The sequence below is a fragment of the Pinus tabuliformis genome, chromosome 5_1, assembly GCF_031772625.1.
Source record: "Pinus tabuliformis cultivar Carrire ecotype Pingquan chromosome 5_1, CPIR1, whole genome shotgun sequence".
Taxonomy (NCBI): Eukaryota; Viridiplantae; Streptophyta; class Pinopsida; order Pinales; family Pinaceae; genus Pinus; species Pinus tabuliformis.
The window spans coordinates 810,491,085-810,516,306 of record NC_142305.1 but is presented as its reverse complement, the minus strand read 5'-3'; the positions used below and the strand labels follow the sequence as shown (position 1 = coordinate 810,516,306).

General features: G+C 37.8%; 1 protein-coding gene across 2 annotated transcripts in view; it reads right to left on the bottom strand.

The window, feature by feature from the left end:
• The window catches only part of LOC149167399 (ATP-dependent Clp protease ATP-binding subunit CLPT1, chloroplastic-like), a 251,782-nt gene extending 245,950 nt beyond the window's left edge, over nucleotides 1-5,832 (bottom strand). The window contains exons 1-2 of one of the 2 annotated variants that reach the window (XM_089432972.1): nucleotides 5,398-5,832; nucleotides 5,249-5,284 (exon numbers count right to left, since the gene is read on the bottom strand). In XM_089432972.1, coding sequence (XP_089289098.1) covers nucleotides 5,249-5,284; nucleotides 5,398-5,666 — 305 coding nt within the window. In that variant the 5' untranslated portion in view covers nucleotides 5,667-5,832. The remainder of the gene's footprint in view (nucleotides 1-5,248; nucleotides 5,285-5,397) is intronic. The other variant, XM_089432971.1, reaches the window with a different exon arrangement.
• Nucleotides 5,833-25,222: the final 19,390 nt, after the last annotated feature.

Genomic DNA, 25,222 nt, shown 5'->3' with positions numbered 1-25,222 from the left:
TGAAGCAGTAAATCACACATGCACAAGTATAGACAACTTTTTACAAAATATTGTACAAATATGTACAACAACCCAATCTTCTTTATATTAACCAACATATAATACAGCAGTCTAGGGCTCCCACACAAGGGATACAAGATACAATGACAATCTCGCTGCAATTTTTATGTCGTATCTCGTCCTGTCGGTCCTTCTCTTCCGTTTTTCTCTCTAGTTGACCCTTAGTCGATCAAAGGACAACACATAGAGTCTCCAGGAGGGCTGCCACCTATCACTACTACAATGAACACAGGCTCATCCAATCTGCTCTTCTAGGCTAGCCAACACTTGAGTTCCAATTTGCCAATCTAGCAATCACTTTTGTCCATCAAAGTGCTACACATTAGGCTCCACACTTCACCCAACCTTCAGTTGTCACACTTCCTTTAGGACTGCTTGTCAAGGGCTACTTTAGGTAGCCAACACACTGCCCTCCACCAGTCCAATGGCACCCAATAATTCACTATAAGATCTGCTCTTAGGATAGACTTACATCCACCAAGATAATCCATCCAAATGGCTCCCACAGGCTACAAACCAAAACTGATCCAAAACTAGACAACACTTGACCCAACACAAGGCAAATTTGGCTCCAAGACTGATGTACATATTGTTGTATGACTGTGTCCTAGTTAGGGCATCACTATAACCCACGTCAGCCCTAAAACATACCCTCACAGTCCCTTAAATAGTTGTGGCCTCCTTCTGTAGTCTCCTCTGCCTCCATGCTGATGATCTGGGCACTTTATTACCCTTAAATAGCCCCACGCATGCCCTGGTTTGAGGTGTTAAGGCCTGCGGCCTAATCAACCCTTCCTCCTGTGCTTACGACCTGCTCAAAATAGAGGAAACCACCCTAAATTTGAGCCACAAATAGACCTATACTTACCTCTGCCTCCTCGACCTGCTGTAGGATGAGACAGCCCTTCAAACAACCATGGAAAGGCCACCAAACAGCCCTTTCCTTCCTCGTTGAAGATGTCTTCTTTCCTGCGACCAGAACAGAGATATTCCTTCTCCTCAACGAGCTTCTTCTCTCCTTCTACGTTGCGCTTGTGTTGCACCTTTGGATGTGCCTAAATGAAACCATCTCACCTTGCATTTATATCATATACAAGAGCTCCATCAAAACATCCAATAGGGCTTGACAAGTTGTCATAAGGCCTCCATAACAGCTAGCCGACCTTAACTCTTCTTGTGCAAACCCATTCCTTAACTTAAAAAAATTCATAACTCATCAAGGACATCTCAGAATTCGACGATTCTCGAAGCATTGGATTCTCCTCGCTGTCCTCTATCATATCCATCCATCTCATGTCCAAAATGCCTCATGGTTTTGGCCCAAACACTGATGGGTGCAAATTTCAAAACCCCAACCTTGGGTTCCAAGCCCACAAATGACTTTCGTGGCGCTTCACCCTCCAAACCTCGAACCCTAGGGCTTGGAGTACCTCCCAAGCTACTCAAAAATCAACAATGACATGGAAATGTGGCCCCCCAATATTCTAGGGAATGAGGAATTTTCAAAATACAAAAATATATAATTCAAAACTAAGGGTTTTTTAAATAGAAAATTATCAAGAAAAGTGGAACGAAATGATCGGAAAATTAGAATGATAGACATTAACAACTTCATAGAAAACACTCGTTGAGGGTGGAAGAACATGAAGAACTGCCTTGCATTGAGGAGCAACTTTGCAACAATCCAAATCCTGCACCTCCAGTCAATCCAACCATTCCAAGCACTATTGATATTTCCATGTCCTCTTGATGGTTTCAATTAACTTATGGTTTTTTACTTCACTTGGAATTTACCAGTACTATGGCATAGTGTCTCGCATCAGTGTTGCGAAAATCGCGATAACATCAAAAAATCACGATTTTTTCATTTTCCCGATAATATCGCGCGATTAATTCAGTGATTTTTTCATTTTGAAAAAATCGGGATTTAATCCCGATTTTTTGGGAAAAATATTGAATTTTTTTAATTTTTTTTGCCGATTTTTTCCCCTTGCCGATTTACTCCCGATAATGATTTTCGCAACACTGTCTCACATAATGAAGCCTTGGTCAGTAGACCTTCTTGTATATATCCAATTAGTATATGGATATTTGGGACAAAATACATTAACTTTTACCATTGGTCTGGTTTCCAATTTGGCAGACCACGGGAAAAGGATTTTGATATTATGTAATCTGGTATCAGTTTAATAGAAAGAAGTTTATTTACAAACAAACAAAGAAACAAAATCATAGAAAATAATGTACACATTAACTCTCATACATAATTAACAAGTCATCTAGATGCATTCACATCACATAATCATGAAGCATCTCAGGGAAGAAGAGCCTCAAAATGAGAGAGGGTGGAGGGGCCCCTCAAACTTTAAAAACCAAACAAATGAGAAGATACTACTTGCCACTGTGCCAGTAATCACATACAAGAGAGATGAGATTACATGGTTGGCTTGGGAGCCTTTGCTAGCCTTAGAAGCACAAGGAAGAACATCTGTGAGCATCCTAGGACATCAGAAGGAAATGAAATCAAATCTTTCCCTCACAATGTAATGCAGCATTTCAGCTGTAAAAGATTTACTCAATCGAGGACGAAAGAATATGTGGTAAGGGCCTTAATCAGGAGTACAATCCTTATTCACAGCCTTGATTTTAAATACCCAATAAGGTGTGGTTCCCTTGGCTCACTCACATTCTGTGTTTTTAGCCTTTTGGAAAGCAACAAGTCCAAGGACCAAATACTGCATCAGTGTCCTCACATCCACATGGACAAAGGGAACCTGGATATATTTTGCTTGCAAACATGGGGTTTTACTTTTACTTTAGAAAGGAACCTATGAGGCCAAACGTTAGACATGAGGTTAGCCATGGGGAAGAAGTTCCACATGGAACGCACCCATCAAGATCTCAAGGTAATAAGGACTTTAGTCAAATAGAAAGGAAGGACTCTATAATCCAATGTACACGCTAGCAATTGATGGACTCTTGGAAGTCCAACAAACGGTGGCATCAAACAAAGATGCAGAAACCCAAGTGATATCCCAGCTCCAACAAACAACCAAAAACCTGAAAAGCACGGGGAGATTCCTTCTTCCAAGCAATTCTGAATAGTGACTCGTCTGAAGACCTCGACCCTACATCCAGCATCTACATGGAGCAGAGCACTGTCCTATCCAGCCAAAGCAATGCAATAATGGAACCATCCAACCCAAAGCAAAAAATAGAAGAGGTGAACATCATGGCTTCTAAAGCCAGTGACAATATAATAAATATAGATGAAAGCATATTTGTGTATATTGCATAGTACAGATTGTATACATGGGTATCTTTTGCCATTGGTAGAACTCAAAAAAAAAAATATTTGGATCCATGGAAATGCAACTGCCAATCAAGCTATGTATATGGTTAGGTGTATAGCCAGCCGGTATTTTGATTGCCAAATAATACAAGTCTCTTTTATTTGTTATAAAATAAAAACTCCCATATATGTTCATTGTTTACATTATGCAAAATCCAAAATCAGCATTATAGATTTAACTAAGTGTGCCAAAATGCAATATGAGCTACACTCAGCTCTCAAATTCACCAAACTCTTCATCATCTAGCGCAAGAAAAGTCAAAAAAGAACCGCATACAGTAGTCGAACAGAAGGAGACTGCAATATTTTTGCAAATGACTTTCTCAACTCAAGGTAGACATGAGAAGCGGTACAGGATCTTATTTTTCATATATGTTGAAAATCAAAAAAATATTAAGAATCTCGAAAGCTGACAAACATTCAATTTCTATCTTCCCCATGTGAGGTTAGATATTGCCAAACATCCTGAAATGTAAAAATTTAAGTTTATGTTTCTTTTTCTATTTTTTCCTTCCTTTTTTAAAAAATTTAGCTATCTATTATATTGATATTGTACATAAACTATTTACATCAAACTGTTCTGTTGCCAGCTTCCAGAGGAGGCTGAGCCACAGTAATCAAAAAAATAACATGTCTTTCCAAATATAAGTATTCCCTCCTATGACGATAAGCCATCTGACTAGAAAGCATAAACAGGGCATTAACTGTGCTATGACTATCTAATTCCTAAATTGTAATACCAACAAGCTTTATAAATAACAGAATACATAATTAAACTTAGGGACTTGGGATCTTTGTGGCTAAGCATCCGCTTCAAAGTCAGAGTCCACCTGAATTTATAGGATAGATCCTTCATTAGGAGTCCTAGCTGACTCCTCTTCCCCTCTGGCTACCTGCCCTGTCTCCCTCTCAAATACTGCTACGGATTTTAATTTCAATTTCCAAAAAGATTCTCCCCCCGCCGCCCACCCCTCCCCAAACTGCAAGAAGCCAGGCATGGAGGGACAATACCAAAGCCAGCAAAGGGGAAAGGTTTTGTAGCCAAAATCCGATAGTTGAGATCTCCCACGTGCAGATAAGTGGACAAATGCAGTGAGCAGACAGTTAGCAACCAGGATTCCCAAAGCACAAAATGTAGATGGTTGCCAGGTAATCAAATACGTTGGGATATGAATACTAGCAGAGAAGTTGTGGCTGCGTGAGGTACTGAACCACCTAGTGTGGATAATCTTGCACTTAAAAGGTTGGTTGTTATATGCAGTATTAAGTGCGATTGGTTTCCATAAGGAACTTAATTTCTTTCTTGATATTAAACTCCTGAATTTTGGACCTTGGTCCCAATTTTGTGATATTTTTGTAATATGATTCCAAGATAGGTCAATTTTGTTTATGTATGTTGAGCCTGCTGACTGGCTGTTTAAAAATTTAAGTATGAGGCTTTCCTCTAGGAATTGCAAGGATGTGAATACCCCCCAAAATCATTTGGCTCTACAGGGAAGACTTAAATTTGTAAGCTGTAACTGTTTTTTGACAGTGCTTCCTTCAAACTCCGTAGACAAGCTATTAGTTGTTGTGATTAGTAGAAGCGCCCTTCTCACGAAAAAGATTAGTTGCTGTGTTCTAAAATAATTTTATCTCAGATTGCGGTCCATTGGAAAAGATCATAAAAACTTCCATTAAATTTGAGATGTATCATGTAGGGTTTCAAACTGGTGTCTGATCTCGTGCCCTAGTGCTTGATTAAATTTTAACGTAAAAAGCTATGGAAATCCATTCTGAAGACGAAACAGGAGTGCAAGGAAGCAGAAAATAAAAGAAAAAGAAATAGTGACTCACTTGACGGGTTTCTCTTGGGAGGCTCTTTCGGGGTTTCTACACGAAAACAAAAATACAAACACGAACTTCAGATTGATTTAACGTCGTTATAATTACAGTAAATCGCTTATCCAAACGATTTAAAAAACGTAAAGAGTTGCACTACTTACGCTGTAGGGAGCATCATGAATACAGGCAGGTGACCTCGTCGAGATTGTGGAGAACGGGGCAATGGCTTCCTGGTACATTCGAGACTCCAGTTACTCGCAAAAGATTTTGATGTCTCTAGTTTCACCATGAAAAGTCTGTTGAGGGGAAGTGGACTGCATAATGTAGCAATGACACGAGATTTACTTCCAGTTGGAGATAAACAAGGAGACGAGAGGTGTGAAGATCGGGGAAAAGTTTTGGTAGAACATGGTGATGCCATGGACAACATCTGAGCAGCCAGGGCTTGCGCTCGCAGTACTGCTTCCGATAAATTTCAAATGGTGGATCTTCTTATCTTAAAATGTAACTCTGCCTTGGAATACCCACATTAAAATTTGATTCGCAATCAACCTCGTAGAGGAGAATTACAAGACACTGCCCAAGTAGAAAAACGACAATAATTCTGGCAATAAGGTATAAAAAAGCAAACTAAATCATTTCGGTATAAAAAAGCAAGCTAAATCATTTCCAATTTCTTTGACCAATCAATTTAATGAGACAACTACGTAGTTTTGGAGTAAATAATTCTGTGAGCAAGGTATACAAAAGCAAAGCTAAATCATTTTTAAATTTTTTTGACAAATCAATTTAATGAGAAAATGGCTTAGTTTTGGAGTCTATATTTTTCATGATTTTTAAATAGTTTACTTAGCATTCATTGCGATAATGGCATAGGCATTCATTGCATCGGGTGATTTTGTCACAGGGGTGAAGAAGTGGGATTGAAACTAATGAAATGAATCATATAGGGTCAATCATCACTTCCAAGGCTGAAGTGGGATTGAAACTAATAAAATGAATCACATAGCATCAATCATCACTTCCGGGGCTTGCACCTGGTAACTAGGACTTCCCAGGAGGTCACCCCTCCTAGATCACCTCTAGCTCAAGCGCACTTAATTGTGGAGTTTTCCCCACAATCAAGTCCACTTAGCTTGCTACCCCATTTGAAAAACCTTGGCAAGTATTGTGCCTCATGAACCATTCAAGTAGAGTTCCCTTCACTCTTTTGAATTAAGTATTGGGGGTTTTCGCAATGCATTATATTAGATATCATTTTTTGGGATTCAACTGTGTTAAGTAAGTCATTCATCTACGAAAGTGTTGCTAAGTGGACTATTCAAAAATCATGAAAAGTTAGTCAATTACGACTAACTCTCATGGAAATGATCATAGATGAATGACTTACTTAACGCAGTTGAATCCCAAAAATTGATATCTAATATAATGCACTGCGAAAACCCCCAATACATAATTTATTTGTCAAGTCAGCTTTCAGAACAGTTATCTTTAGTTGTTATCAGCGTTCAAAATAGTTATCTTTAGTTGTTATCTGTTATGGTTAATGCACGCTGAGTCATTATCGTTATTAAAGGAAAACCACGTTGCCTCCTTGACTTGGCTCATCATAAATGAGCAGGCAATCCTACTAGATGTCTCTCGGTCTTGGACCATTAAAAAACAAAAAAACAAAAACAAAAACAAACAACAAACAAACTCGTAACCAACCAACCAAACCAGTTTTAAAACATATCGAAGGCTTTCACGATGTCTCTCAATCTTGAGCAATTAAACTAAAAAAATGAACTTGTGGCCAACCAAACCAGTTATAAGGCATATGGCAGCGCAAATTTTAAAACCAATCCGATAAAAATTAATGTTAGTTTTTTTATTTATTTTATTTATAAACTAAAATTTTGTTTAATAAATGTATATAAATAAGTTAAATTTTTAATGCATTTTATTTATATGGTAAATTTTGTTGAGTAAGTTCATAGAAACAAGTAGTTATTACTTATAACAAATTAATTAAATGAAAGTGTTTCAATTCATAATTAGTTTATAAAACCAGCGTAGATCCATCTTAATTTCGGATCTATCAAGCCCCTAGAGGGATCAAATTTCTCGAGGTGCAAACCTCCTTTTTTAGTGCAAAACTTGAGGAAAGTTTTGCACCTTGAGAGATTTGATCCCTCTCGGCACTTATAGATCCGGAGTGAAGAGGGATCTAGGCTGGTTTCAGTAGATGGATTATCAATAATATGTAAATGCATCTAATATCAATACAATCATTATAAATATGCTAAATATCTCTGAGATTAATGTGGTCATTTTAATTTTAAATTTGCTTTGTTACCTCAATTTGTTGAGATGATAAATATTGTTAAATTTTGAATGCAAAGTGACAATGTAATAGTGTTGAATGATAGAAAATATGAATAATAACAACATAGTCAATTACAAATAGCCTTCATTGCGATTAATCTCAAACTATTTTATTCTACAATTCTTATTGTCACCCTTGTTACTTTTGTCATCTTTTCGTATCGATTATATGAAAAGGACAGAATAAATCATAAACCATTTAAACCTCATACCTTGTCTTTCTGGCTCTCCAATATTAATAGGTTGAATTACTATAATACAAAAATCAATGTACGTTAATAGGTTGAATTACTATAACACAAAAATCAATGTACATTCTCAATAATTTTTTGTGCTTACACTAAAATCAATGTACAATGTTAATCCAATCACTTTAAAATTAATGTGCCATCATACATCCAATTACATCAAATCAAAAATCAACATCTACACTCAAATCAATGCATCTAATGCAAGCAATCAAATAGAATTAGAAATCAACATCTACACTCAAATCAATGCATCTAGTGCAAGTAAGCAAATAGGTTTAGAAACCAACATCTACACTGAAATCAATACATCTAGTGCAAGCAATCAAATAGGATTAGAAATCACCATCTACATTGAAATCAATGCATTTAGTGCAAGCAATCAAATAGCATTAGAAATCATCTACATTGAAATTAATTCATCTAGTGCAAGCAATCAAATATTATTAGAAATCAACATCTACATTGAAATCAATGCATCTAGTGCAAGTAATCAAATAGGATTAGAAATAAACATCTACACTGAAATCAATGCATTTGGTGCAAGCAATCAAATAGGATTAGAAATCATCTACACTAAAATCAATGCATCTAGTGCAAACAATCAAATAGGATTAGAAATCGTCATCTACAATGAAATCAATGCATCTAGTGCAAGAAATCTTCTTCCCTCCCTCCCCCCTTCATATATATCTATATCTCCCTCCATCTCTCCTTCTTTGCCTCTCTATCTCACCTCTCAAACATACATGTTCTCTCACTCCATATTTATCAATATCTTTGTTCCTCCCTCCCTCTCTCCATCTCTCTCTTCTTCCCCCTCTTCACCTTCCATCAATATCTCTATCTCCCTTTGTCTCTCTATATTGCCCCCAGAACATACACTCTCTTTCTCCAATCTATCTATCTATCCCTCCCTCCTCCTCTCCCTCTCTCTCTCTCTTCCCCTTCTCTTCCTCTCCCTCGCTTCTCTTTCTTTCCTCATGATCTCCTCACTCCCTCTCTCTCCATCTAACTTATCACTCCCTCTCTCACTCCACCTTTCTCTCTCTATGTCTTTCTTCTTACCTCCCTCTCTCTCCCCATCCAACTTCATCTCTCTTTCTCTCCCTCTCTCCACTCTCTCACATCCTTTGTCTTCCTTCCTCTCTCTCCCTTTCTCTCCCACCTCTCTCTCTCTCTCTTCACCCTCCAACTCTGTTACTATATCCCTCCCTCTCTCCTTCTCCCCCCCTTCTCTCCATATCATCTTCTTTGTCTCTTTATCTCCCCCCCAAACATATACACTCTCTCTCCACGTCTTCCTTGTCACTCTCTCTCTCTCTCTACTTTTCACTCTCTATGTCTCTCTTCTTCCCTCCCTCTCCCCCTCCAACTCCATCTCTCTATCCCTCCTCTCTCCTCTCTCTCAAGCCCTCTCTCTTTCTCCCTTTCTCTCCCACCTCCCTCTCTCTTCCCCCATCTCTCTCTCTCTCTCTCTCCAATCCTCTCTCTTCTCCCATCACTCTCCTCCTCACTCTCAATTTCTCTCTCTCCCTTTCTCTCCTACCTTCCTACATCTCCCCCCATCACTCTCTTTCTCTCTCTCTCCCCCCTTTGCCTTCCAATCCTCTTTCTCTCTCTCTCTCTTTGCCCTCCAATCCTCTATCTCCCCCCATCTCTCTCTCTCTCTCTCCAACTTTGTTAGTATATCCCTCCCTCTCTCCTTCTTTCCCCGCTCCTCTCCATCTCTCCTTCTTTGTCTCTTTGTCTCACCCCTAAACATACACACTCTCTCTCTATCTCTGCCTTGTCACTTCCTCTCTCTCTCCACTTCTTACTTTCTATGTCTTTCTTCTTCCCTCTTCTCTCCCCCTCCAACTCCATCTCTCTATCCCTTCCTCTCTCCTCCTCTCTCTCATCCTTCCTCTCCTACCTCCCTCTCTCTTCCGCCATCTCTCTCTCTCTTTCTGCCCTCCAATCCTCCTACTATGTCCCTCATTCTCTCATTCAATTTATCTCCATCTCTCCCCCTATCTCTCCACTTCTATCACTCTATGTCTTTGTTCTTCCCTCCCGTATATATCTAGAGTTAATATATATCATGATATATTATAATATAACAAATTTAATATTGTATTAATCCAAAGTTATTAAATTTAATAATATTAATATTATAATATATTAATATGAATATTAGATTTAATAATAATAATAACATTAATCTTTTAATATTAATATTATGGTTAATAGTGTTTTTTTGCATAGTATTAATAATAATTTGGCTCATAGGCTTCACCTAAATAAAACCTCTTTTGACTTTTAGTAAATATAAAGAGGTTTATGGAGTAAATATAAAAAGAGGTTTTATTTATTTATCATAACTCCAAATTATTTATATTTTATTTCTTTACCATACCTCTTTTTTGAGTGTTCGTAAAACTCTTTATATTTTAAATTTATATTGTGTTTATAAATAATAATAATTAGATTGATTTTAAACAGGGTCGACGTTAGATAAAAAAGATTTGTTAAATGTTAAACATTACACCCCATTTATGTTTACATGTTTATGTTTTTATGTGAGATCTATCCTCCCCCTCCATACTGGGCTCTTGGTTGAAAGTATCAATACTATGATAATGATGACTTTGATAATGGTCGTGATTTGCTTTTAAAATCTGATGAGATGATTTCGCTGATATGATGATACAACATTGATTTATGTAAGGATGATCATGATGCTTAGCAAGGCATTATGCTTAGAGCATTGATCTACTTGTGACAGGTGATGAGCCTCTGATGATCTAAGTTAGAGGGAGATGGCTTCAGAAGCACGAAATGATGTATCAAGACATGATGAATTGATTTTTGGAACTTGGGAAAGAAATTCCATATTGCAAAGCTATTGGAAAATGTTTTTGTAAATCCTTGATACTTTGATTTGAAGTTCAAAGATGTTGTTGAACTCGACATGACATCCGACAGTTGGTTGAAGTATTGTTGATTCCATTTTTGAACAACCATATGTATAGATATGATGTGCATATAACCTAAATAAATTCATGATTGAGCTACTTCACTCACATAGAGTTGCCATCGAGCATGATTTGAAATATCTGCATGAGGTATGATATTTTGAGAATGAGATATTTCTCCTATGGTATGTGTCTACATAGATGTATTGTTGATATTTGAGATTATTGTTTGTTATGAAACCAGCTCACAAAAAGATAGAAAAGAGAGATAAATGCCTTAGAATTCAGCCTCTTCGAGGGGCAACCTCCTTTATATTACACAAATGAACAATTCTTGGATGATACAAATGACAAGACCTCCTTTTTATATATAGGAGTCTAAGGGGTCATAATATAATTAGAGCTGACATAACAATAATAATGTAAGGGCACAACAATAACAATAGTGGGCTTCTATGGGGCACAATAATAACAATATGGGTACTACATGGGCACAACAATATAATAAGGAGGTTGCACTAATAACAATAAGGGGTTACAATAGTAGTATAAGGACCTAACATGCCCATGTCCTTCAAAAAGTGTTGTCCTCAATGCTTGAGTAGTTTTGGATGCTTCTTTATAAAATTATCATCCTTCCATGTGGAATATTTAGCGAGTAAGTTCTTCCACTTGATGAGATACTCTGAAATTGATCGATTTTGTAGTTGTCGATTTCTCGGTTCTGTGACTGCTTCAGGTTCCAATATGATTTTTCTTTCCTTGTCAAGTTCTCACAATATTGTTTGAACTCGGACCTTCTGCAACTTTTGAATGAGTCCCCACCTTGCTTAGTCATTCTTTCATTTATCTCTTGCTTCATTTATCGAATTTGGTTGGATAATTATACCAACCTCTAGCATTTCAGCAACCATACATTCAATTTCACTCCTTTGGGCATATGGATATCTGTAAGGCCTAATGTTTGCAGGAACACTTCCTCGAATCAAATGAATAGCATGATCATGATCACGAATAGGTCGGAGGCATTTGGGAGTCTCAAATACCTTGAAATGATTGTCCAAGACTTTTTGGAGATCTGGAGAAATAGATGATTTCGATGTGGGAACCTCGAGCGAACATAATTGTGAAATTACGCCTCTTTGTTCTTTCTTTAGAATCTTTGTCATTCTGTTAGAGATGATTATCTTTTCTGGTTTCCCTGTGATACCCCTTAATTCAACTTCATTTCCTTCCGAAGAAAATTTCATGAAAAGTTCTTGAAAATTAAAAGCTATTGTACCCAAGGATTGTAGCCATTAGACTCCTATTACAACATCAACACCACCCATTGGAATGGAAAGCATTGGGCTATTCAATACATATTCTCCCATGGATAGCTTGATATTATGGCACTTTCCAGAGCAATTTATGGTTCCTTCACTTGCAACCATCACTTGACACTCTGGTGTTGGATATAGGAAGCAATCAATTCCTTGGTTATCTTACAATGAATAAAAATATGGGTTCTGCCCGAATCAATCAACATTACTACCTTTTTCTTCTTGATATGTCCTTTTATCTCGATAGTTTGAGAAGTGGTAATTCTGGCCAATGCATTACAAGATATTTTCATATTCGTTTCTTTATGCTCGATGTGATCTTTCACTTCTTGAACCTTTTTCTTCTTGATATGTCCTTCTATCTTGAGAGTTTGAGAAGTGGTAATTCTTGCCAATGTTTTACAAGATATGGTCGGATTCATTTCTTCTTTCTATGGGGTTGGTTCCTCGTGTATATCCTCTTATTTTGGCGTTTCTTGATCCTTTTCTTCCTCCTCTTCACAATCTATGTAAAATAAATTCTTCTCATCACACTTATGATCTTTAGTGTATTTGCTATCACAGCTGTAACAAAGCCCTTTTTCTATTTTTTATTCCAATTGTTGTCATGTAAACCTTGTAGGTTGTGGAAGGATAGGAGCAAAAACACTTCCATATTTATAGTTATGAGTGGTAGGATTCCTTGTTTCCATGATTCCGCTTTCAATTTTTCTTGCCAACCTGAATGCCTTCTCCAATGAATCAGGTTTCCAAAGACGAACCTCATGTTGAATGTTATCCTTTAAAGTCCCTATGAAGACATTAATCATTTTCTTCTCTGGAATATCATTTGCCCTTATATTCAATTTTTGGAAGTCCTCAATGTGCTCTGCCATTGAACCCTTTTGTTTGAGATTTATCAATTGGTTAAAGAAGGTGCTTCTCTTTGTATCATCATAATGTGCTATCATTTCTTCCGTGAAAATTGACCAAGTGGCAAGTGCTTTACGAGAACAAAGCCCTTTATACCATAAAAATTGATTCAATTCTAAATATAAAGATGAAATATGTACCTTTTGTAACAGTTGCACCTCATGTGGATCAAAATATTGCTCCATCTGTAGTATCCAATTTACTGGATCCTTGCCATCAAACTTCCTCATATCTTTTTTTCTTGATTTTAGGAGCTCGATCTTGAAACAGTTGTAATTTTGTAATTTCGTATCTTTAAGTTCTGAAATTTCGGTCTGTGATAACCCTTTGAGTCCTCTTTATAACCCCGCAAGTCTGATCACAATTGGATTCTCGAAGGAAGAGTTATGTCCAATCTCTCGCGATGACCTAATTATAGACTAGTTTAGTCGAGCAAACTTTTACGACGTGCCACGTGTCACTGTTTCAACCTTAAGTTCTAAAAATGATACCCAACAAACTAAAGTTTGTCTGCTTTCTGTCACTTTTTATAAAATTTGAATCAAATGCTCAGAGAGAGAGTTATGACGATTTTCCCAAGGTCACTTGTTTGGGGTGTAATTCGGGAGCCTGCAAAAACCCTAAATGTCTCAGACCATATCTCTGAAAATATAGCGAAACAAGATCTGAAATTCGGGCCTGAGCTTCACCAAAATTTCAGCTCAAATGGGTTTTTTTAGCTTCTGAAATGTCGCAGACAAAAAAAAATATAAATAAATAAATTATAGCGAAAATGCCACGATGACCTGTTTGGAGCAGCGAAACCCTAGAATCCAAAGCTTGATACCAAATGTTATGAAACAAGCTCACGAAAAGATAGAAAAGAGAGATAAACGCCTTAGAATTTAGCCTCTTCGAGCTCTTCAAGGGGGAAACCTCCTTTACATTACACAAATGAACAATTATTGGATGATACAAATGACAAGACCTCCTTTCTATATATAGAAGTCTAAGGGGTCATAATATAATCAGAGCCAACATAACAATAATAATGTAAGGGCACAACAATAACAATAGTGGGCTTCTATGGGGCACAATAATAACAATATGGGTACTACATGGGGACAAAGGGGGTTGCACTAATAACAATAAGGAGTTACAATAGTAGTATAGGGATCTAACATTGTTGATCAACACATTTGGATGTTGCTTTAGTATGAGATATGCCATGATATCTTGGATGAGAAGTCCATAGCATGATCGAGGTTGATCATGATGTTGATAGCATGGCTAGCTGTGAGGTAGGATACAAAATTTCCTTAGAAAGTTGTTTGAGCATGATCTAGATATGACATGGTTACACACACATGTGTGTGTGTGTGTATATGTGTGTGTGTGTGTGTGTGTGTGTGTGTGTATAGTTGGGATCGAGATACTCTCACATATTGAGACAGTGCAATCGTTCGAAACAAGCTCAGGCTTGTGGTTGGCACCTCCTTGAGAGGGAGGATGATTATGGTATCATTTTGTGATTTATATGATTATATATGATCTGACATGATATTTGATTTGATGTTTTGTATGAACAAAAACAGTTGATATTGAGACAAGCTGATTACAAATATTCTCACAAAAGCATTACCAAAGAGAAAGTTCTTGGTTTTCAAAGAGCGGCTTGGACTGATGGATGTATCCCCTCCAAATTAGGGGCAGTGTTGATCAAGGACATGGAGCCAACTCTTCCTACCCTATTTGAGCTCCCAGGGTGAGGAATTGAGATAGAGGGCTCCTGGGGTTGAGGGAACTCTGGACAATAGGGCATTACCCCTATCTGTTACCCTCAGGGTTGAGGGTTTTACTCCCCTATTTGGTCTTTGAAAAGTATACCCCAGTTGGAAACATACCCACAAGTCGGGCTTGTTGGGAGTACCTCTCCTCGTCTAGCCAACGAGTTGAGAGTGTACTTGGGGGTGTACAACCCAAGGCAATTATGATGCATGTGTTTTACTACATGACTATTCAGGGTCATTGTTGGGAAGATTGATAGGAATCCGAGTTGAGGGTAAATCTCCCTGATGAAATTCCAGGGTCGAGGGTGTACTCCCCTATGTGATCTAGGGTCGAGGTTTAACTCCCCTGTGTGATGGGTTATCCTATTTCTCGGTATGGGTGGAAGTTATTACTCCCCAATGTGATTCTAGGTTGAGATGTGCTCCCTGATGATATTCTCTTCGATGGTAGTAGCCCGCTGACAAAGATTCCATATAACAACCTGATGGATAGAGGGTGGTAGCCTGAGCTCCCCTCCGATAACAAATTCGTCTTCCTCTAGATCCGATAATGTTCAGCATACGAGAAGGAACAATCAAGAGATAAACAGGAATAAGCAAAGGATAGATCGAGATGCACAATGATGATTTGTGATGATGAGACACTTGAGATGGACATGGCATGGAAACTATATTACAAAGATGATCTGTGATGATACTTAAAGATTCCATAATCGCATATTGTTCGATGGACAGATATTGGCAGGTGGAATTCTCCCTAGTTGAGAGGGAGTGTTAATTTTTGTAACTATGGTAAAATTCCACCTTGGACAACTCAAATGACCAAGATAATGATTTCATTGGATTCCTCTTTTCGATAGGACCAAAATTGACCTAAATATCACTCAATTTGGTCAAGCAAAAGTTGACTTATGAATTATTTTATTCATACATGTATTATTCAATGGGTCGGCCCTAACCACATGAGTAACTATTTGGGTCGGTCTTAACCCCAAGTGAACCCTTAGGAAAGCCTATAAATAGAAGATACCATAATACCATTTGGACACACCTTCTCTTCTCTTTTGTCTTGGTTCACACATGTTCGATGGAAGGAGTTCGCACAAGGGTCAGAAATCATAGGCAAAAGGTTCACTCTGGGTTAGAGTTCTCTAGATCTCAAACGCCGGCACAAAACAGGGAATCCTAGTCCCTGGACACTGGCACATAAGCTTATGAGAGTGACCAGAGACCCTTGGATATTCGCACAGAGGCTTATGGGAGAAACTATGGCTTCAAAGGTAGATATGGAGGTATCAATACTTGGGCGCTCGCACTAAATGGTCCTGAGAGCGACCAGACTGTCCCAGACGCATGCACAATAAATTCAAGGGAGAGACCAAGGGTTTTAGGTGTGTTGCACCCCGGTCACATGCACAAAGTCTTCAAGAGAGCGAGCGAGCTGTCACAGTCGCCCTCACACAGAATCCGAGAGAGCGACCAGGGAGTTTTGGTCGCACATAGACAGTTCTGAGGAGAGCGACCAAAGTTCAGATCTAGGGATTGACGTCTTGGATTCAGTTGACTTCAGTGATCTGCTAGATCTGGGTTTCTCTCTATACAAATCTGTAAATTTGATTTGTTAGTATCTGATGCAAACATATGTATCGGGCTCATTGACAATGACAACAATGCTCAACAGTGTTCGGCACAGTGACAACAATATACAACAATTGACATCAGTTTGTGACAACACATTACAACCATCATTACGAGGGTTTTGATTCCTAACATGATTAGTTTTGTTTCATAGATATCATTATTGTTTTGATGCATAGATAACTTTATGGATCATTGTATTCTCTTTTGCTGCATCATTTGATGACGATCTAAGAAGAAGAAGATTTGTAAGGGTTTTCCTCATAGTGGGTTTTGTCTTGGTCTCGGACCAATCCTGGTGTCTCTATATGTGTGCATGCTTTCTTCTATTGTTCCTTTTATGTTCTGTTGCATTCATGATGTTGTTACTTTCTATGTAATTGCATATGCTCATGTATAATGGTGTAGATATGAATATTGTAATGATGATATGGGGTGAACTTAATGTATTAATGATGAAATGCAATTATCAAAGCAAAGAACAATCTCGCCCTATGAAAAATTAATAAGGATCACTTCCTATTGGCTCAACCACAGAGCCTAACCTCGAGAGTGTCAAGAGAATTGAAATTGTGACCTCTCAATAGTAGAGGTGCTTTAATGATTAGGACTCGACCAAATGAGTTAACCCTCACGACTTTTTTCTATGTGGTTCACGGGCTCTAGATATCGGTGATCATTTTGTCCATGGAATATTTATACTAGATAGATCCAGCCAAAGGGGTCACTTCATGTTGGCTCAACCACAGAGCCTAACCCCAAGAGTGTCAAGAGAATTGAACTTGTGGCCTCTTAATAGTAAAGGTGCTTTAACAATGGGGATTTTACCAATTGAGCTAGACCTCTGATGAGCCTTATCATTGGGTAACTATATGGACCTTAATTCACCTCCTAGCTTAGTCAAATCAACTCTTCTCACAATTTATTACATGTTCTAATTATATTTTGTTTAATGAGATGAGTCAAAGTGAGATATTATGCCTAGTGGACTAATGTGCATTGAATGCAGGTTTGTATGAGAAAATCAGGGAATTTTGGCAAGATTAAAGACTGAAACTCGAATGGGACAAGGAAGAGAGATTGTAGGAGGTAAATCCTCCTCATTTACTCCTCCCTCATTCAAATATTCCTCCATTAATCACACTAGCTTGGAGTACAAGCAGCCAAGTCATGAAGATCAAAAGGCAGCCGAGCAAGTGACAGTCAAAGAGTTAGTTTATCTTGAGTTTGGGAGCCGAGCCTCCCTATATTTAAGGAATTCATTGGGGACTTCAGTTGTATAAATAAAGAGGCCTAGAGCCTCATTAGGATTCAAATTTTTGTTGTAAAAACAATAGTTATTTTTTAGCTCAAGACTTGTGGAAGACATTGTTATGTAATTTTCTGTTTTGATAATGAGAATGAGTTTTTTCTTGATCCAGTACTGAGTTAACTCAGAGGGCTGAAGCTCTTGGGTTAGGGCCCAACCCTAGCAGCAAAGGCTCCTCTTCTTGTATATGTATGCTTAGATTGATTTCATAGATTCATGGTTAAATTGTCCTTAGAAGTATTTCATTGCAAGTAGTGTAGATTTGATTAGTTTGTTTATTAATTTTCTTCCATTTGTGCTTTACTTCAGCAGTAGTTTAGAAGAGATAAAGAACCATCAAAAAGTTGTCAATAGGTGTTTTGGCCTCACTTCTCCCTTTAGGGATCATGATTTGAGGAAAGGACTCCTATGCAGCCCCAAAAAGACAAAATTCTACTTTCTCATAGAATTTAGAGTTTTATGTACTTAAGCCAGCATTTGATCAAGTTGCAAGAGTAGGACCTAGTCATCATTTCTTCCATATTCAGCCTTACAGTAGATCTCATCAATGGTTCCATCTTATTCTGCAAGTTTTCCTCATGCATGAAGTAGACAACTAGCTCATTAAACTCTGTTTTCCTAACTTATTGAAATTCTCCTTGTTTACATGATTTTTGGGCAAATATCAATGTTTGATGCAGTGTGGGTGTTTTAGAAGTAAAGAGAGATCTCATAGACATCAAACTCTTTCAAACTTCATCCATTCATGATCATTCCTTGATTTCACTAAGACCCTCATCAATTTCATCATTTTACAAGGAAACTTATCCAAGCATGTTGAGCAAATCCAACCATCTCCCAACCTTGGTTTTGAGTTCTGAGTGATCAGGGAATTTTCTTGCTTCATTCCACCCACTAACCACCTTCTCTAAGCCTTCTATCCCCTTCAAAACCCATCATTTTTCTCGTTGTTGTATCCTGTAGAAATATAGGGAATCCTGTAGTGGCCTGCTTTGAGGCCGAATTGAGGGGAAAGTGTCTACAAAGCTAGACAAGGTCACCTAAGGGTCTCCCAAACCTTCCAACCACCCCCCAAAAAAAAAAAAAAAAAAAACAAATTTATTCTAGTCATTTACATGCACAGTAGTAATGTTTGATGTTTTGGACTTACATGCTTAGGACAATAGAATTTCATACATGTTAACTTAGCATTCCTTCTGAAGCATAGTCTCTTAGTAGTTAGTTAGAAAACGACGTCATTCTAGCATTAGATTTCAATCTTTTTCCTTATTGCAGTAGACAATCTTTCTCTTAGAGTAGATTTCTCTTTCCCTCATCAGTAATCAAGCTTCTTCTGAATCCATAGAAGTCTAGCTTGAAAAACCCTAGTGGTCTCTCGCCAGTTGAACAGTGACAAAATGGTAGAACCATCACTTTTACTTGTGTATACATCACTGTCACCTCCAAGTTTGTACGAACCCCGGGTTGATAAAGTAAAGTTGGTAACCCCAGGAGTTGCAACATTCTTGTTGCAATACTGGTGCTCATCACTTTTTGGCACCGTTGTCTGGGAGGTGTCTGAGTAATATGTGATTACAGCTTTCTTTCTTCCATTTCTTGTTTATGATATTCTGATATTAGTTTCATTTCTGCAAAATTAATTTAGTTGCTTTCTTTTCCATTCTGCATTCTTTGCTTTCCTTTCCATTCTATAAGTAACATTCCATTCAAATAGTTAGTTTTCATTAAGTCAGTTAATTTTCATTCAATCTGCAATCACTTTCAAAGTCTGAAAAAAACTCAAAACAAAACAAAAATGTTTCTTTCATGCCTCATAGGAATAGGGATAACTTAGGGAAATTTTTGCCAAATACCCCCACTACTTCAAACAACCAACCTTCCCTCTTCTTCAGTGGCTATGAATTGGATGAACCCTTAGGTGAGCAACTTGAAATATTTAAAGAACCTACAGGGGAGGAAGAAGAAGAAGAAGAACCCATTCCTACTAATCCAATGGCTGAAAATAAAAATGACAGAGGAAATAGAGAAAGAGTTGAGGGTGCCTTCCCCATCAGGGAAACCAATGGGGATACTAAGATGAAGAATATAAGCCCCTTTGCCCTTCCTCATTTCCATGGCCTGACCACAGAAGATCCAGACACTTTCTTATTTGAATTTGTTGTCATATGCCGAACCTATGACTACACCAATGTGTTGGCTCACTAAGATGTGTTTTTACAGGCAATCTTAATCCCTACATTAGTTATCAACCCGAGGTAAGTCTTTGTATTTCAAGAGTGTCAACATAGTATGTGGAGTGAAGTTGGAGATTACCTAATGATGAATCGTTGCAATCATTAAAGTCAAAATCTTCAATCCAATTCACGCAACTCTGCAAAGAAACTATCTATGAAAGGAATGCTCAAAACACCCTATGTAATTCTATACAACTTGTTCTGAAACCAATTGGAACTTGAATGCAAATGAGAATTACACATAGAATTACTCAAATAAGCTTGAGGATAATCACACTTTAACCAAGTAAAGCAATTATGATTATCGAATGACACTAACAACTAAAATCAATCTGCATTATTAAATAGCAATAACAATCGGCAATTGAACAACAATCAGTAAGTGAACAACAACAACTATAAAAGATTCCTAAATGATAAACATTCGATCTTGCAATCCGTAGAAGTTACTCAGTCTTGTCTCTCAAGATCTATGATAACATTTATTCAAACTGAACAGCAATCGACCACACATTCACTCATTCTAATCAAAGCGCTTACTTAAGTCTATCTCGCAGCTTTAGTATAAAGCTAAGTGAGCAACAGTATAAATCAATATCGCCAATCTTCATGAGAAACAAAGAACTAATCATTAAATCAAATACAAAGACTGAATGTAAACTATAACACAAAGGAGCAGTGGAGCTTCTTTTGACTGGGCCCAGAGTTGCCAGAAACTTCTGCTTAATAAAAACTCAGAAGACAGAGATGTATCAAACGCAACCTTATTTCATTAACTTCAAAGTAACAGCTGATAAAGTCACTGAATTAACAACGTTTTTACTCCAAAGAGAATAATTACATAAAAAAAGTCCGAACCTCATCTAGTTGCCTTTCGGCCTTATATAACATAAAAGGGAAACTTGGATAACAATGAATCCTCAGGATCAGGAGATCTTGAGGATTTCACAATATAAAATATGATCATATGATAAAACAAGAGTACTCGAACTGATCTTCCGCTTCCTTGTCTGCCCCAGACGCCGTGGCTTTTCCCATTTATGGCCTCGTGCTGTCCTGCCAACTGAACAACTTTTGCCCAATCGCATCTCTGCATACAAAGATAGCAAAGAATCATTTTTTCGTACTAAATTCGCTTATTCTATCACCAACTAGTTTCTTCCAACTTTGACTGATATTTTCCTTATTTTATTCTATAAATAGAGATAATATTATAAGGATGAACGATAAATGAAGCATTAAGTGAAGAGAAATCATACGTTTTTCTCGTCCCAACATACTCTCCAGCTTACCTTGTTGCACATCCTCGTGCAAGAGTATAGTTCAGATGCAACTAGGTGAGGGAATAAGCAAGGTATATTTCTTCCCTGTACTTCCTAAAACCATTCTTTTGCTTGAGGACAACGAAAGCCTAGGTTACCTTATGATCTTTTAAGTTGTAATCACTACGATATTGATCAGGAGGGTACCATATGATTGGGGTTCTGTAGCGGCATCCTATCCAGTCTAGTCCCAATGTTAAAATCATATTGCTATATTTGAAAAAATGGGAAGACGTAGCTTCGAAGTTACAGTATCCGAACGTCTCCCGGCCCCTCACAATGTTATTGGAAACTTCCCATCTTTGCTTGGATGCAGCAAAGGCTTCTTCTTTAATATCCTGGAAGTATTCCTTTTTGGCCTAAATGATATCAGTATGGATTGGCCCCAATTTTCCTATGACACTATTTTTCTTCATAAACTGCTTATGCCGGACAGATAGGAGCAGTGGCTGTGTAGGTTCTCCTCTGACCCATAGGTCAATGCCATATTCACGCCTTTTGAATGTGTTGTAAGCCTTGGCCCATTTTAGCTTATTAATAGCAAAGGAAAGGAATGCCTGAAATTGAATGTCTCCTATGAAAGGGGCAGGGTGGCTATCCCTGTCATCCTTTAGAATAAAATTATGCATATAGAGCTCACAAAGGAGGCGCTGAATCTTCTCATTGTGTTCTCTGAAACACTTAATAAAATAAGGAGTGGTTTTAATTTATGCTTATTTATGTTTGGTCAATTTAGTGTGTCCTAAATGGCTACATTAATTATCAATCCGGGAGTCGTAAACTGATGAAGTGTGGCACACTATATGTGCAAGATAGCCTCTTTCTTATATTTTTGTCGTTTTTCAATTTTTATTTTGTTTTTGGGGGGTTTTTATCTTCGTTTATCTCCTAATGTGAATGGCTATTCCTGAGTCTTTAGAAGGTGAGCATGGATATGGATTTTAGGCAATTATGTCCTCTATAATGGTTTCCAGCACTTAACACTTCAGAAGATCTTAGAATATACTAGTGATGACAGTAATGCTTGAACAAGAATGGAAAATGTGCTGCTATTTAAAACAAGTAAATAATGAACTACTGATCATGAAACTATTATCTCTGCTGCTGTCTAAATACAGAAAAGTGATTTAAGCTACTGCACTCAAAGAAATAAAAAATTGCAAAGAAAGTAAAACTAAAATCAAATTACATCATTCATAGTTTGACCTCTCGCCAATTATTCTAGCTATGGCTTTCGGAGATAATCGTCAATAACATGAGCAATCTGATATCTAATTGCAGAAAAGTAAAACTAAAATCAAATCACAACATTCATAATCCGATTCCTCGCCAGTTAGTCTAGCTATGGCTTTCGGAGGTAATCGTCAATGACATGAGCAATCTGATATCTAATTGCAGAAAAGTAAAACTAAAATCAATTCACAACATTCATAATCTGATTCCTCGCCAGTTAGTCTAGCTATGGCTTTCGGAGGTAATCGTCAATGACATGAGCAAGTTGATTTCTAACAAAGCAAATGAACAAGACTGAAATCAACAAATCAGAACTGGAATTAAAAAAAAACTAAGAAAAGCAAAGTCAGCAGAGAATTAATCCCATGTCACTAGTCATTGTGAAAATTATATGCAGATGCCCGGGCTGCCTACTCTATCCTGAAACATACATACACTGATCAACGTCATACAAAGCTTGTAAAATCATGAACATAAGTGAAATGTTAATACCATAACAATTGAAATATACACAGGTGGATAACTATGGAATATATGCAATGGAAATAAGGAAACAATGCATAAAACTTTACAGCAACAAGAGAAACAAAACCTCAGCGTACAGGGGCCCTCTGCACAGCCTCGGTCAACAGGCTATCAATCCAAGATTATGTTCACGCAATCATGTAGAAACAGAGTCTTCTCATATATTTCAAAACACAGTTACAACAATAAAACTAGTGTCATGGCACAGTGAACTTTGAACAGCAAAATTACATTAACAAAAGACTAACTCTATGCGTTATAGAAATGCGTTATTTATAACAAAGGTTACATAACTGTTTTCTTGTAAAACTACGTGAACAGGAGACACGTAAAAGACAGCGTCCATGGATTTAGCATAATGGTTGTCGAGACCATTAGATCTATCAACTGTGGCTGTTGGACTTGATTCGTGGGGCAGCCTACAGGTGGCAACATGACCCCAGAGATTTAGGAACGGCCACGCATCCTTCAGAATCCTTCACGTGTTTGAAAACAGAGTCCGGCTGCCGTAGGACTCTTACGTTGGACCACCGTTGACCACAGCTTCCCTTGATGAATTCGGCTGAACCAATAGGACCTGATCCATGTCCAGGTCATTTCTATCTTTCCTACGTGGCTTGTTTTGCCTGATGACACCTGCAACCTAGAGTTTAACAAAAACAACTGCAGAAAGTTGAATCAACTGCGGAAAGTGACTGGATTTCGCAGCTAATGAGCAAAATCTAGTTCAAACAGCAAACACAAAAACATAGTCAGAAAACCACTTAAATGCTCTTTTAGAATCAATATGCAATGATCTCTGATAGCTTATGGAGTGCTGGTGAGGGGAAAAAGTCTGGGAAAATGTGTAGGAGAGGTGTAATTTCAAAGCTCTACATACCCCCACTGTGAAGGTGTTGCATGTCCCCATGCAACCAAAACTTTGATCATCCTCCTTTCAGTTCATGTGTTCTGAGACCTCTGCCAATACATCCAACCTTCTTTTCTTCTTTCTTGGGACCACTACCATCCTCGGCTTCCTCATTAGACACCTGAACTTGAGGTTGATGAGAGCCCTGTTCAACCTTCTGTTCTTTTTCTTTAATTTTCTATTTTTCTTTTGCCATAGCCCAAGATGCAACATGGTGTTGTCATGAATAATCTTATCTAACCTGCCTTGTTCCTTCAATGTTTCATTTTCTCTTTTGATGTGTCTATTTAAGACCTCCAGCTCAAAAACTTCCTGTTTTAGTGATTGGATTTGAGCTTCTTGAGCTGTATTAGGTTGGGTAGATGAAGTGCCTGGATCTGCGGCCGTTTTCTCCAAGAACTCTATATAATCATACATTTCTTGCTGGTTTGGGTCTATCTCAGGTGTGGTCTTTCTTGGGCTGACCCCAAAATCCTGTTGAGAAGGACTGATTTCAAAATCTGGCCGAGAAGGACTCATGTCAAAATCTGGTTGAGAAATAGGAGTATGGTGGGGACCACAGCCAGGAGGGATTGCTGAAGGTTGTTCCGGTGTTTCCCCTCCTAAATCAATAAAGTGGGGCCCCTTAATTTGTATTTTTCTCAATTTCCCTTTAAGTCTGGAACTTCTTCTCAAATTTTGTGGGCTAGAACTCTGTTTTTCTTTGCCTTTCTTCTTTGCTGCAGCTAACTATTCCTGTAGGTAAACTAGTCTTTCAGACAGTATTTGGTGGTCCTCTTCTGAGGAAGGTTCTGGGGTTTGATGGACAGCCTCAATACTTCTTTTCCTTTTTGATTTTCTTGGCTTCTTACCCTCAGTTTTTTCCTTCCTACTTTCAGACAATTTTTCTTCCCTACTAGTTTCTTCAACTATGTTAGTAGGAGTGTCCTGAATTCTATCACTTGTTTTCTTTCTTTTGCTTCTCCTTGATGTGCTGCTTTCAGGGGTTTCTTGTGGATCTTTAAAGAAATTTCTAACTAAAAACTGCTCCCAAGTGTCCTTCTTTTCCTTTAATTGTCTTTCAATCAAGATTTTCACAAGGCTGTGGTGATACAAGTGGGGTTCTATGTCTCCCAGATTCTTTTGGATGGTGGTGGACATTTTCTTCAGGCTATTTAGCAAGAAATAGGGCAAATTAAGAGTTTGGTTTTCTAGAAAATTCATCAACAACCGGGTGTGGTACATGTACATTGACCCGAAT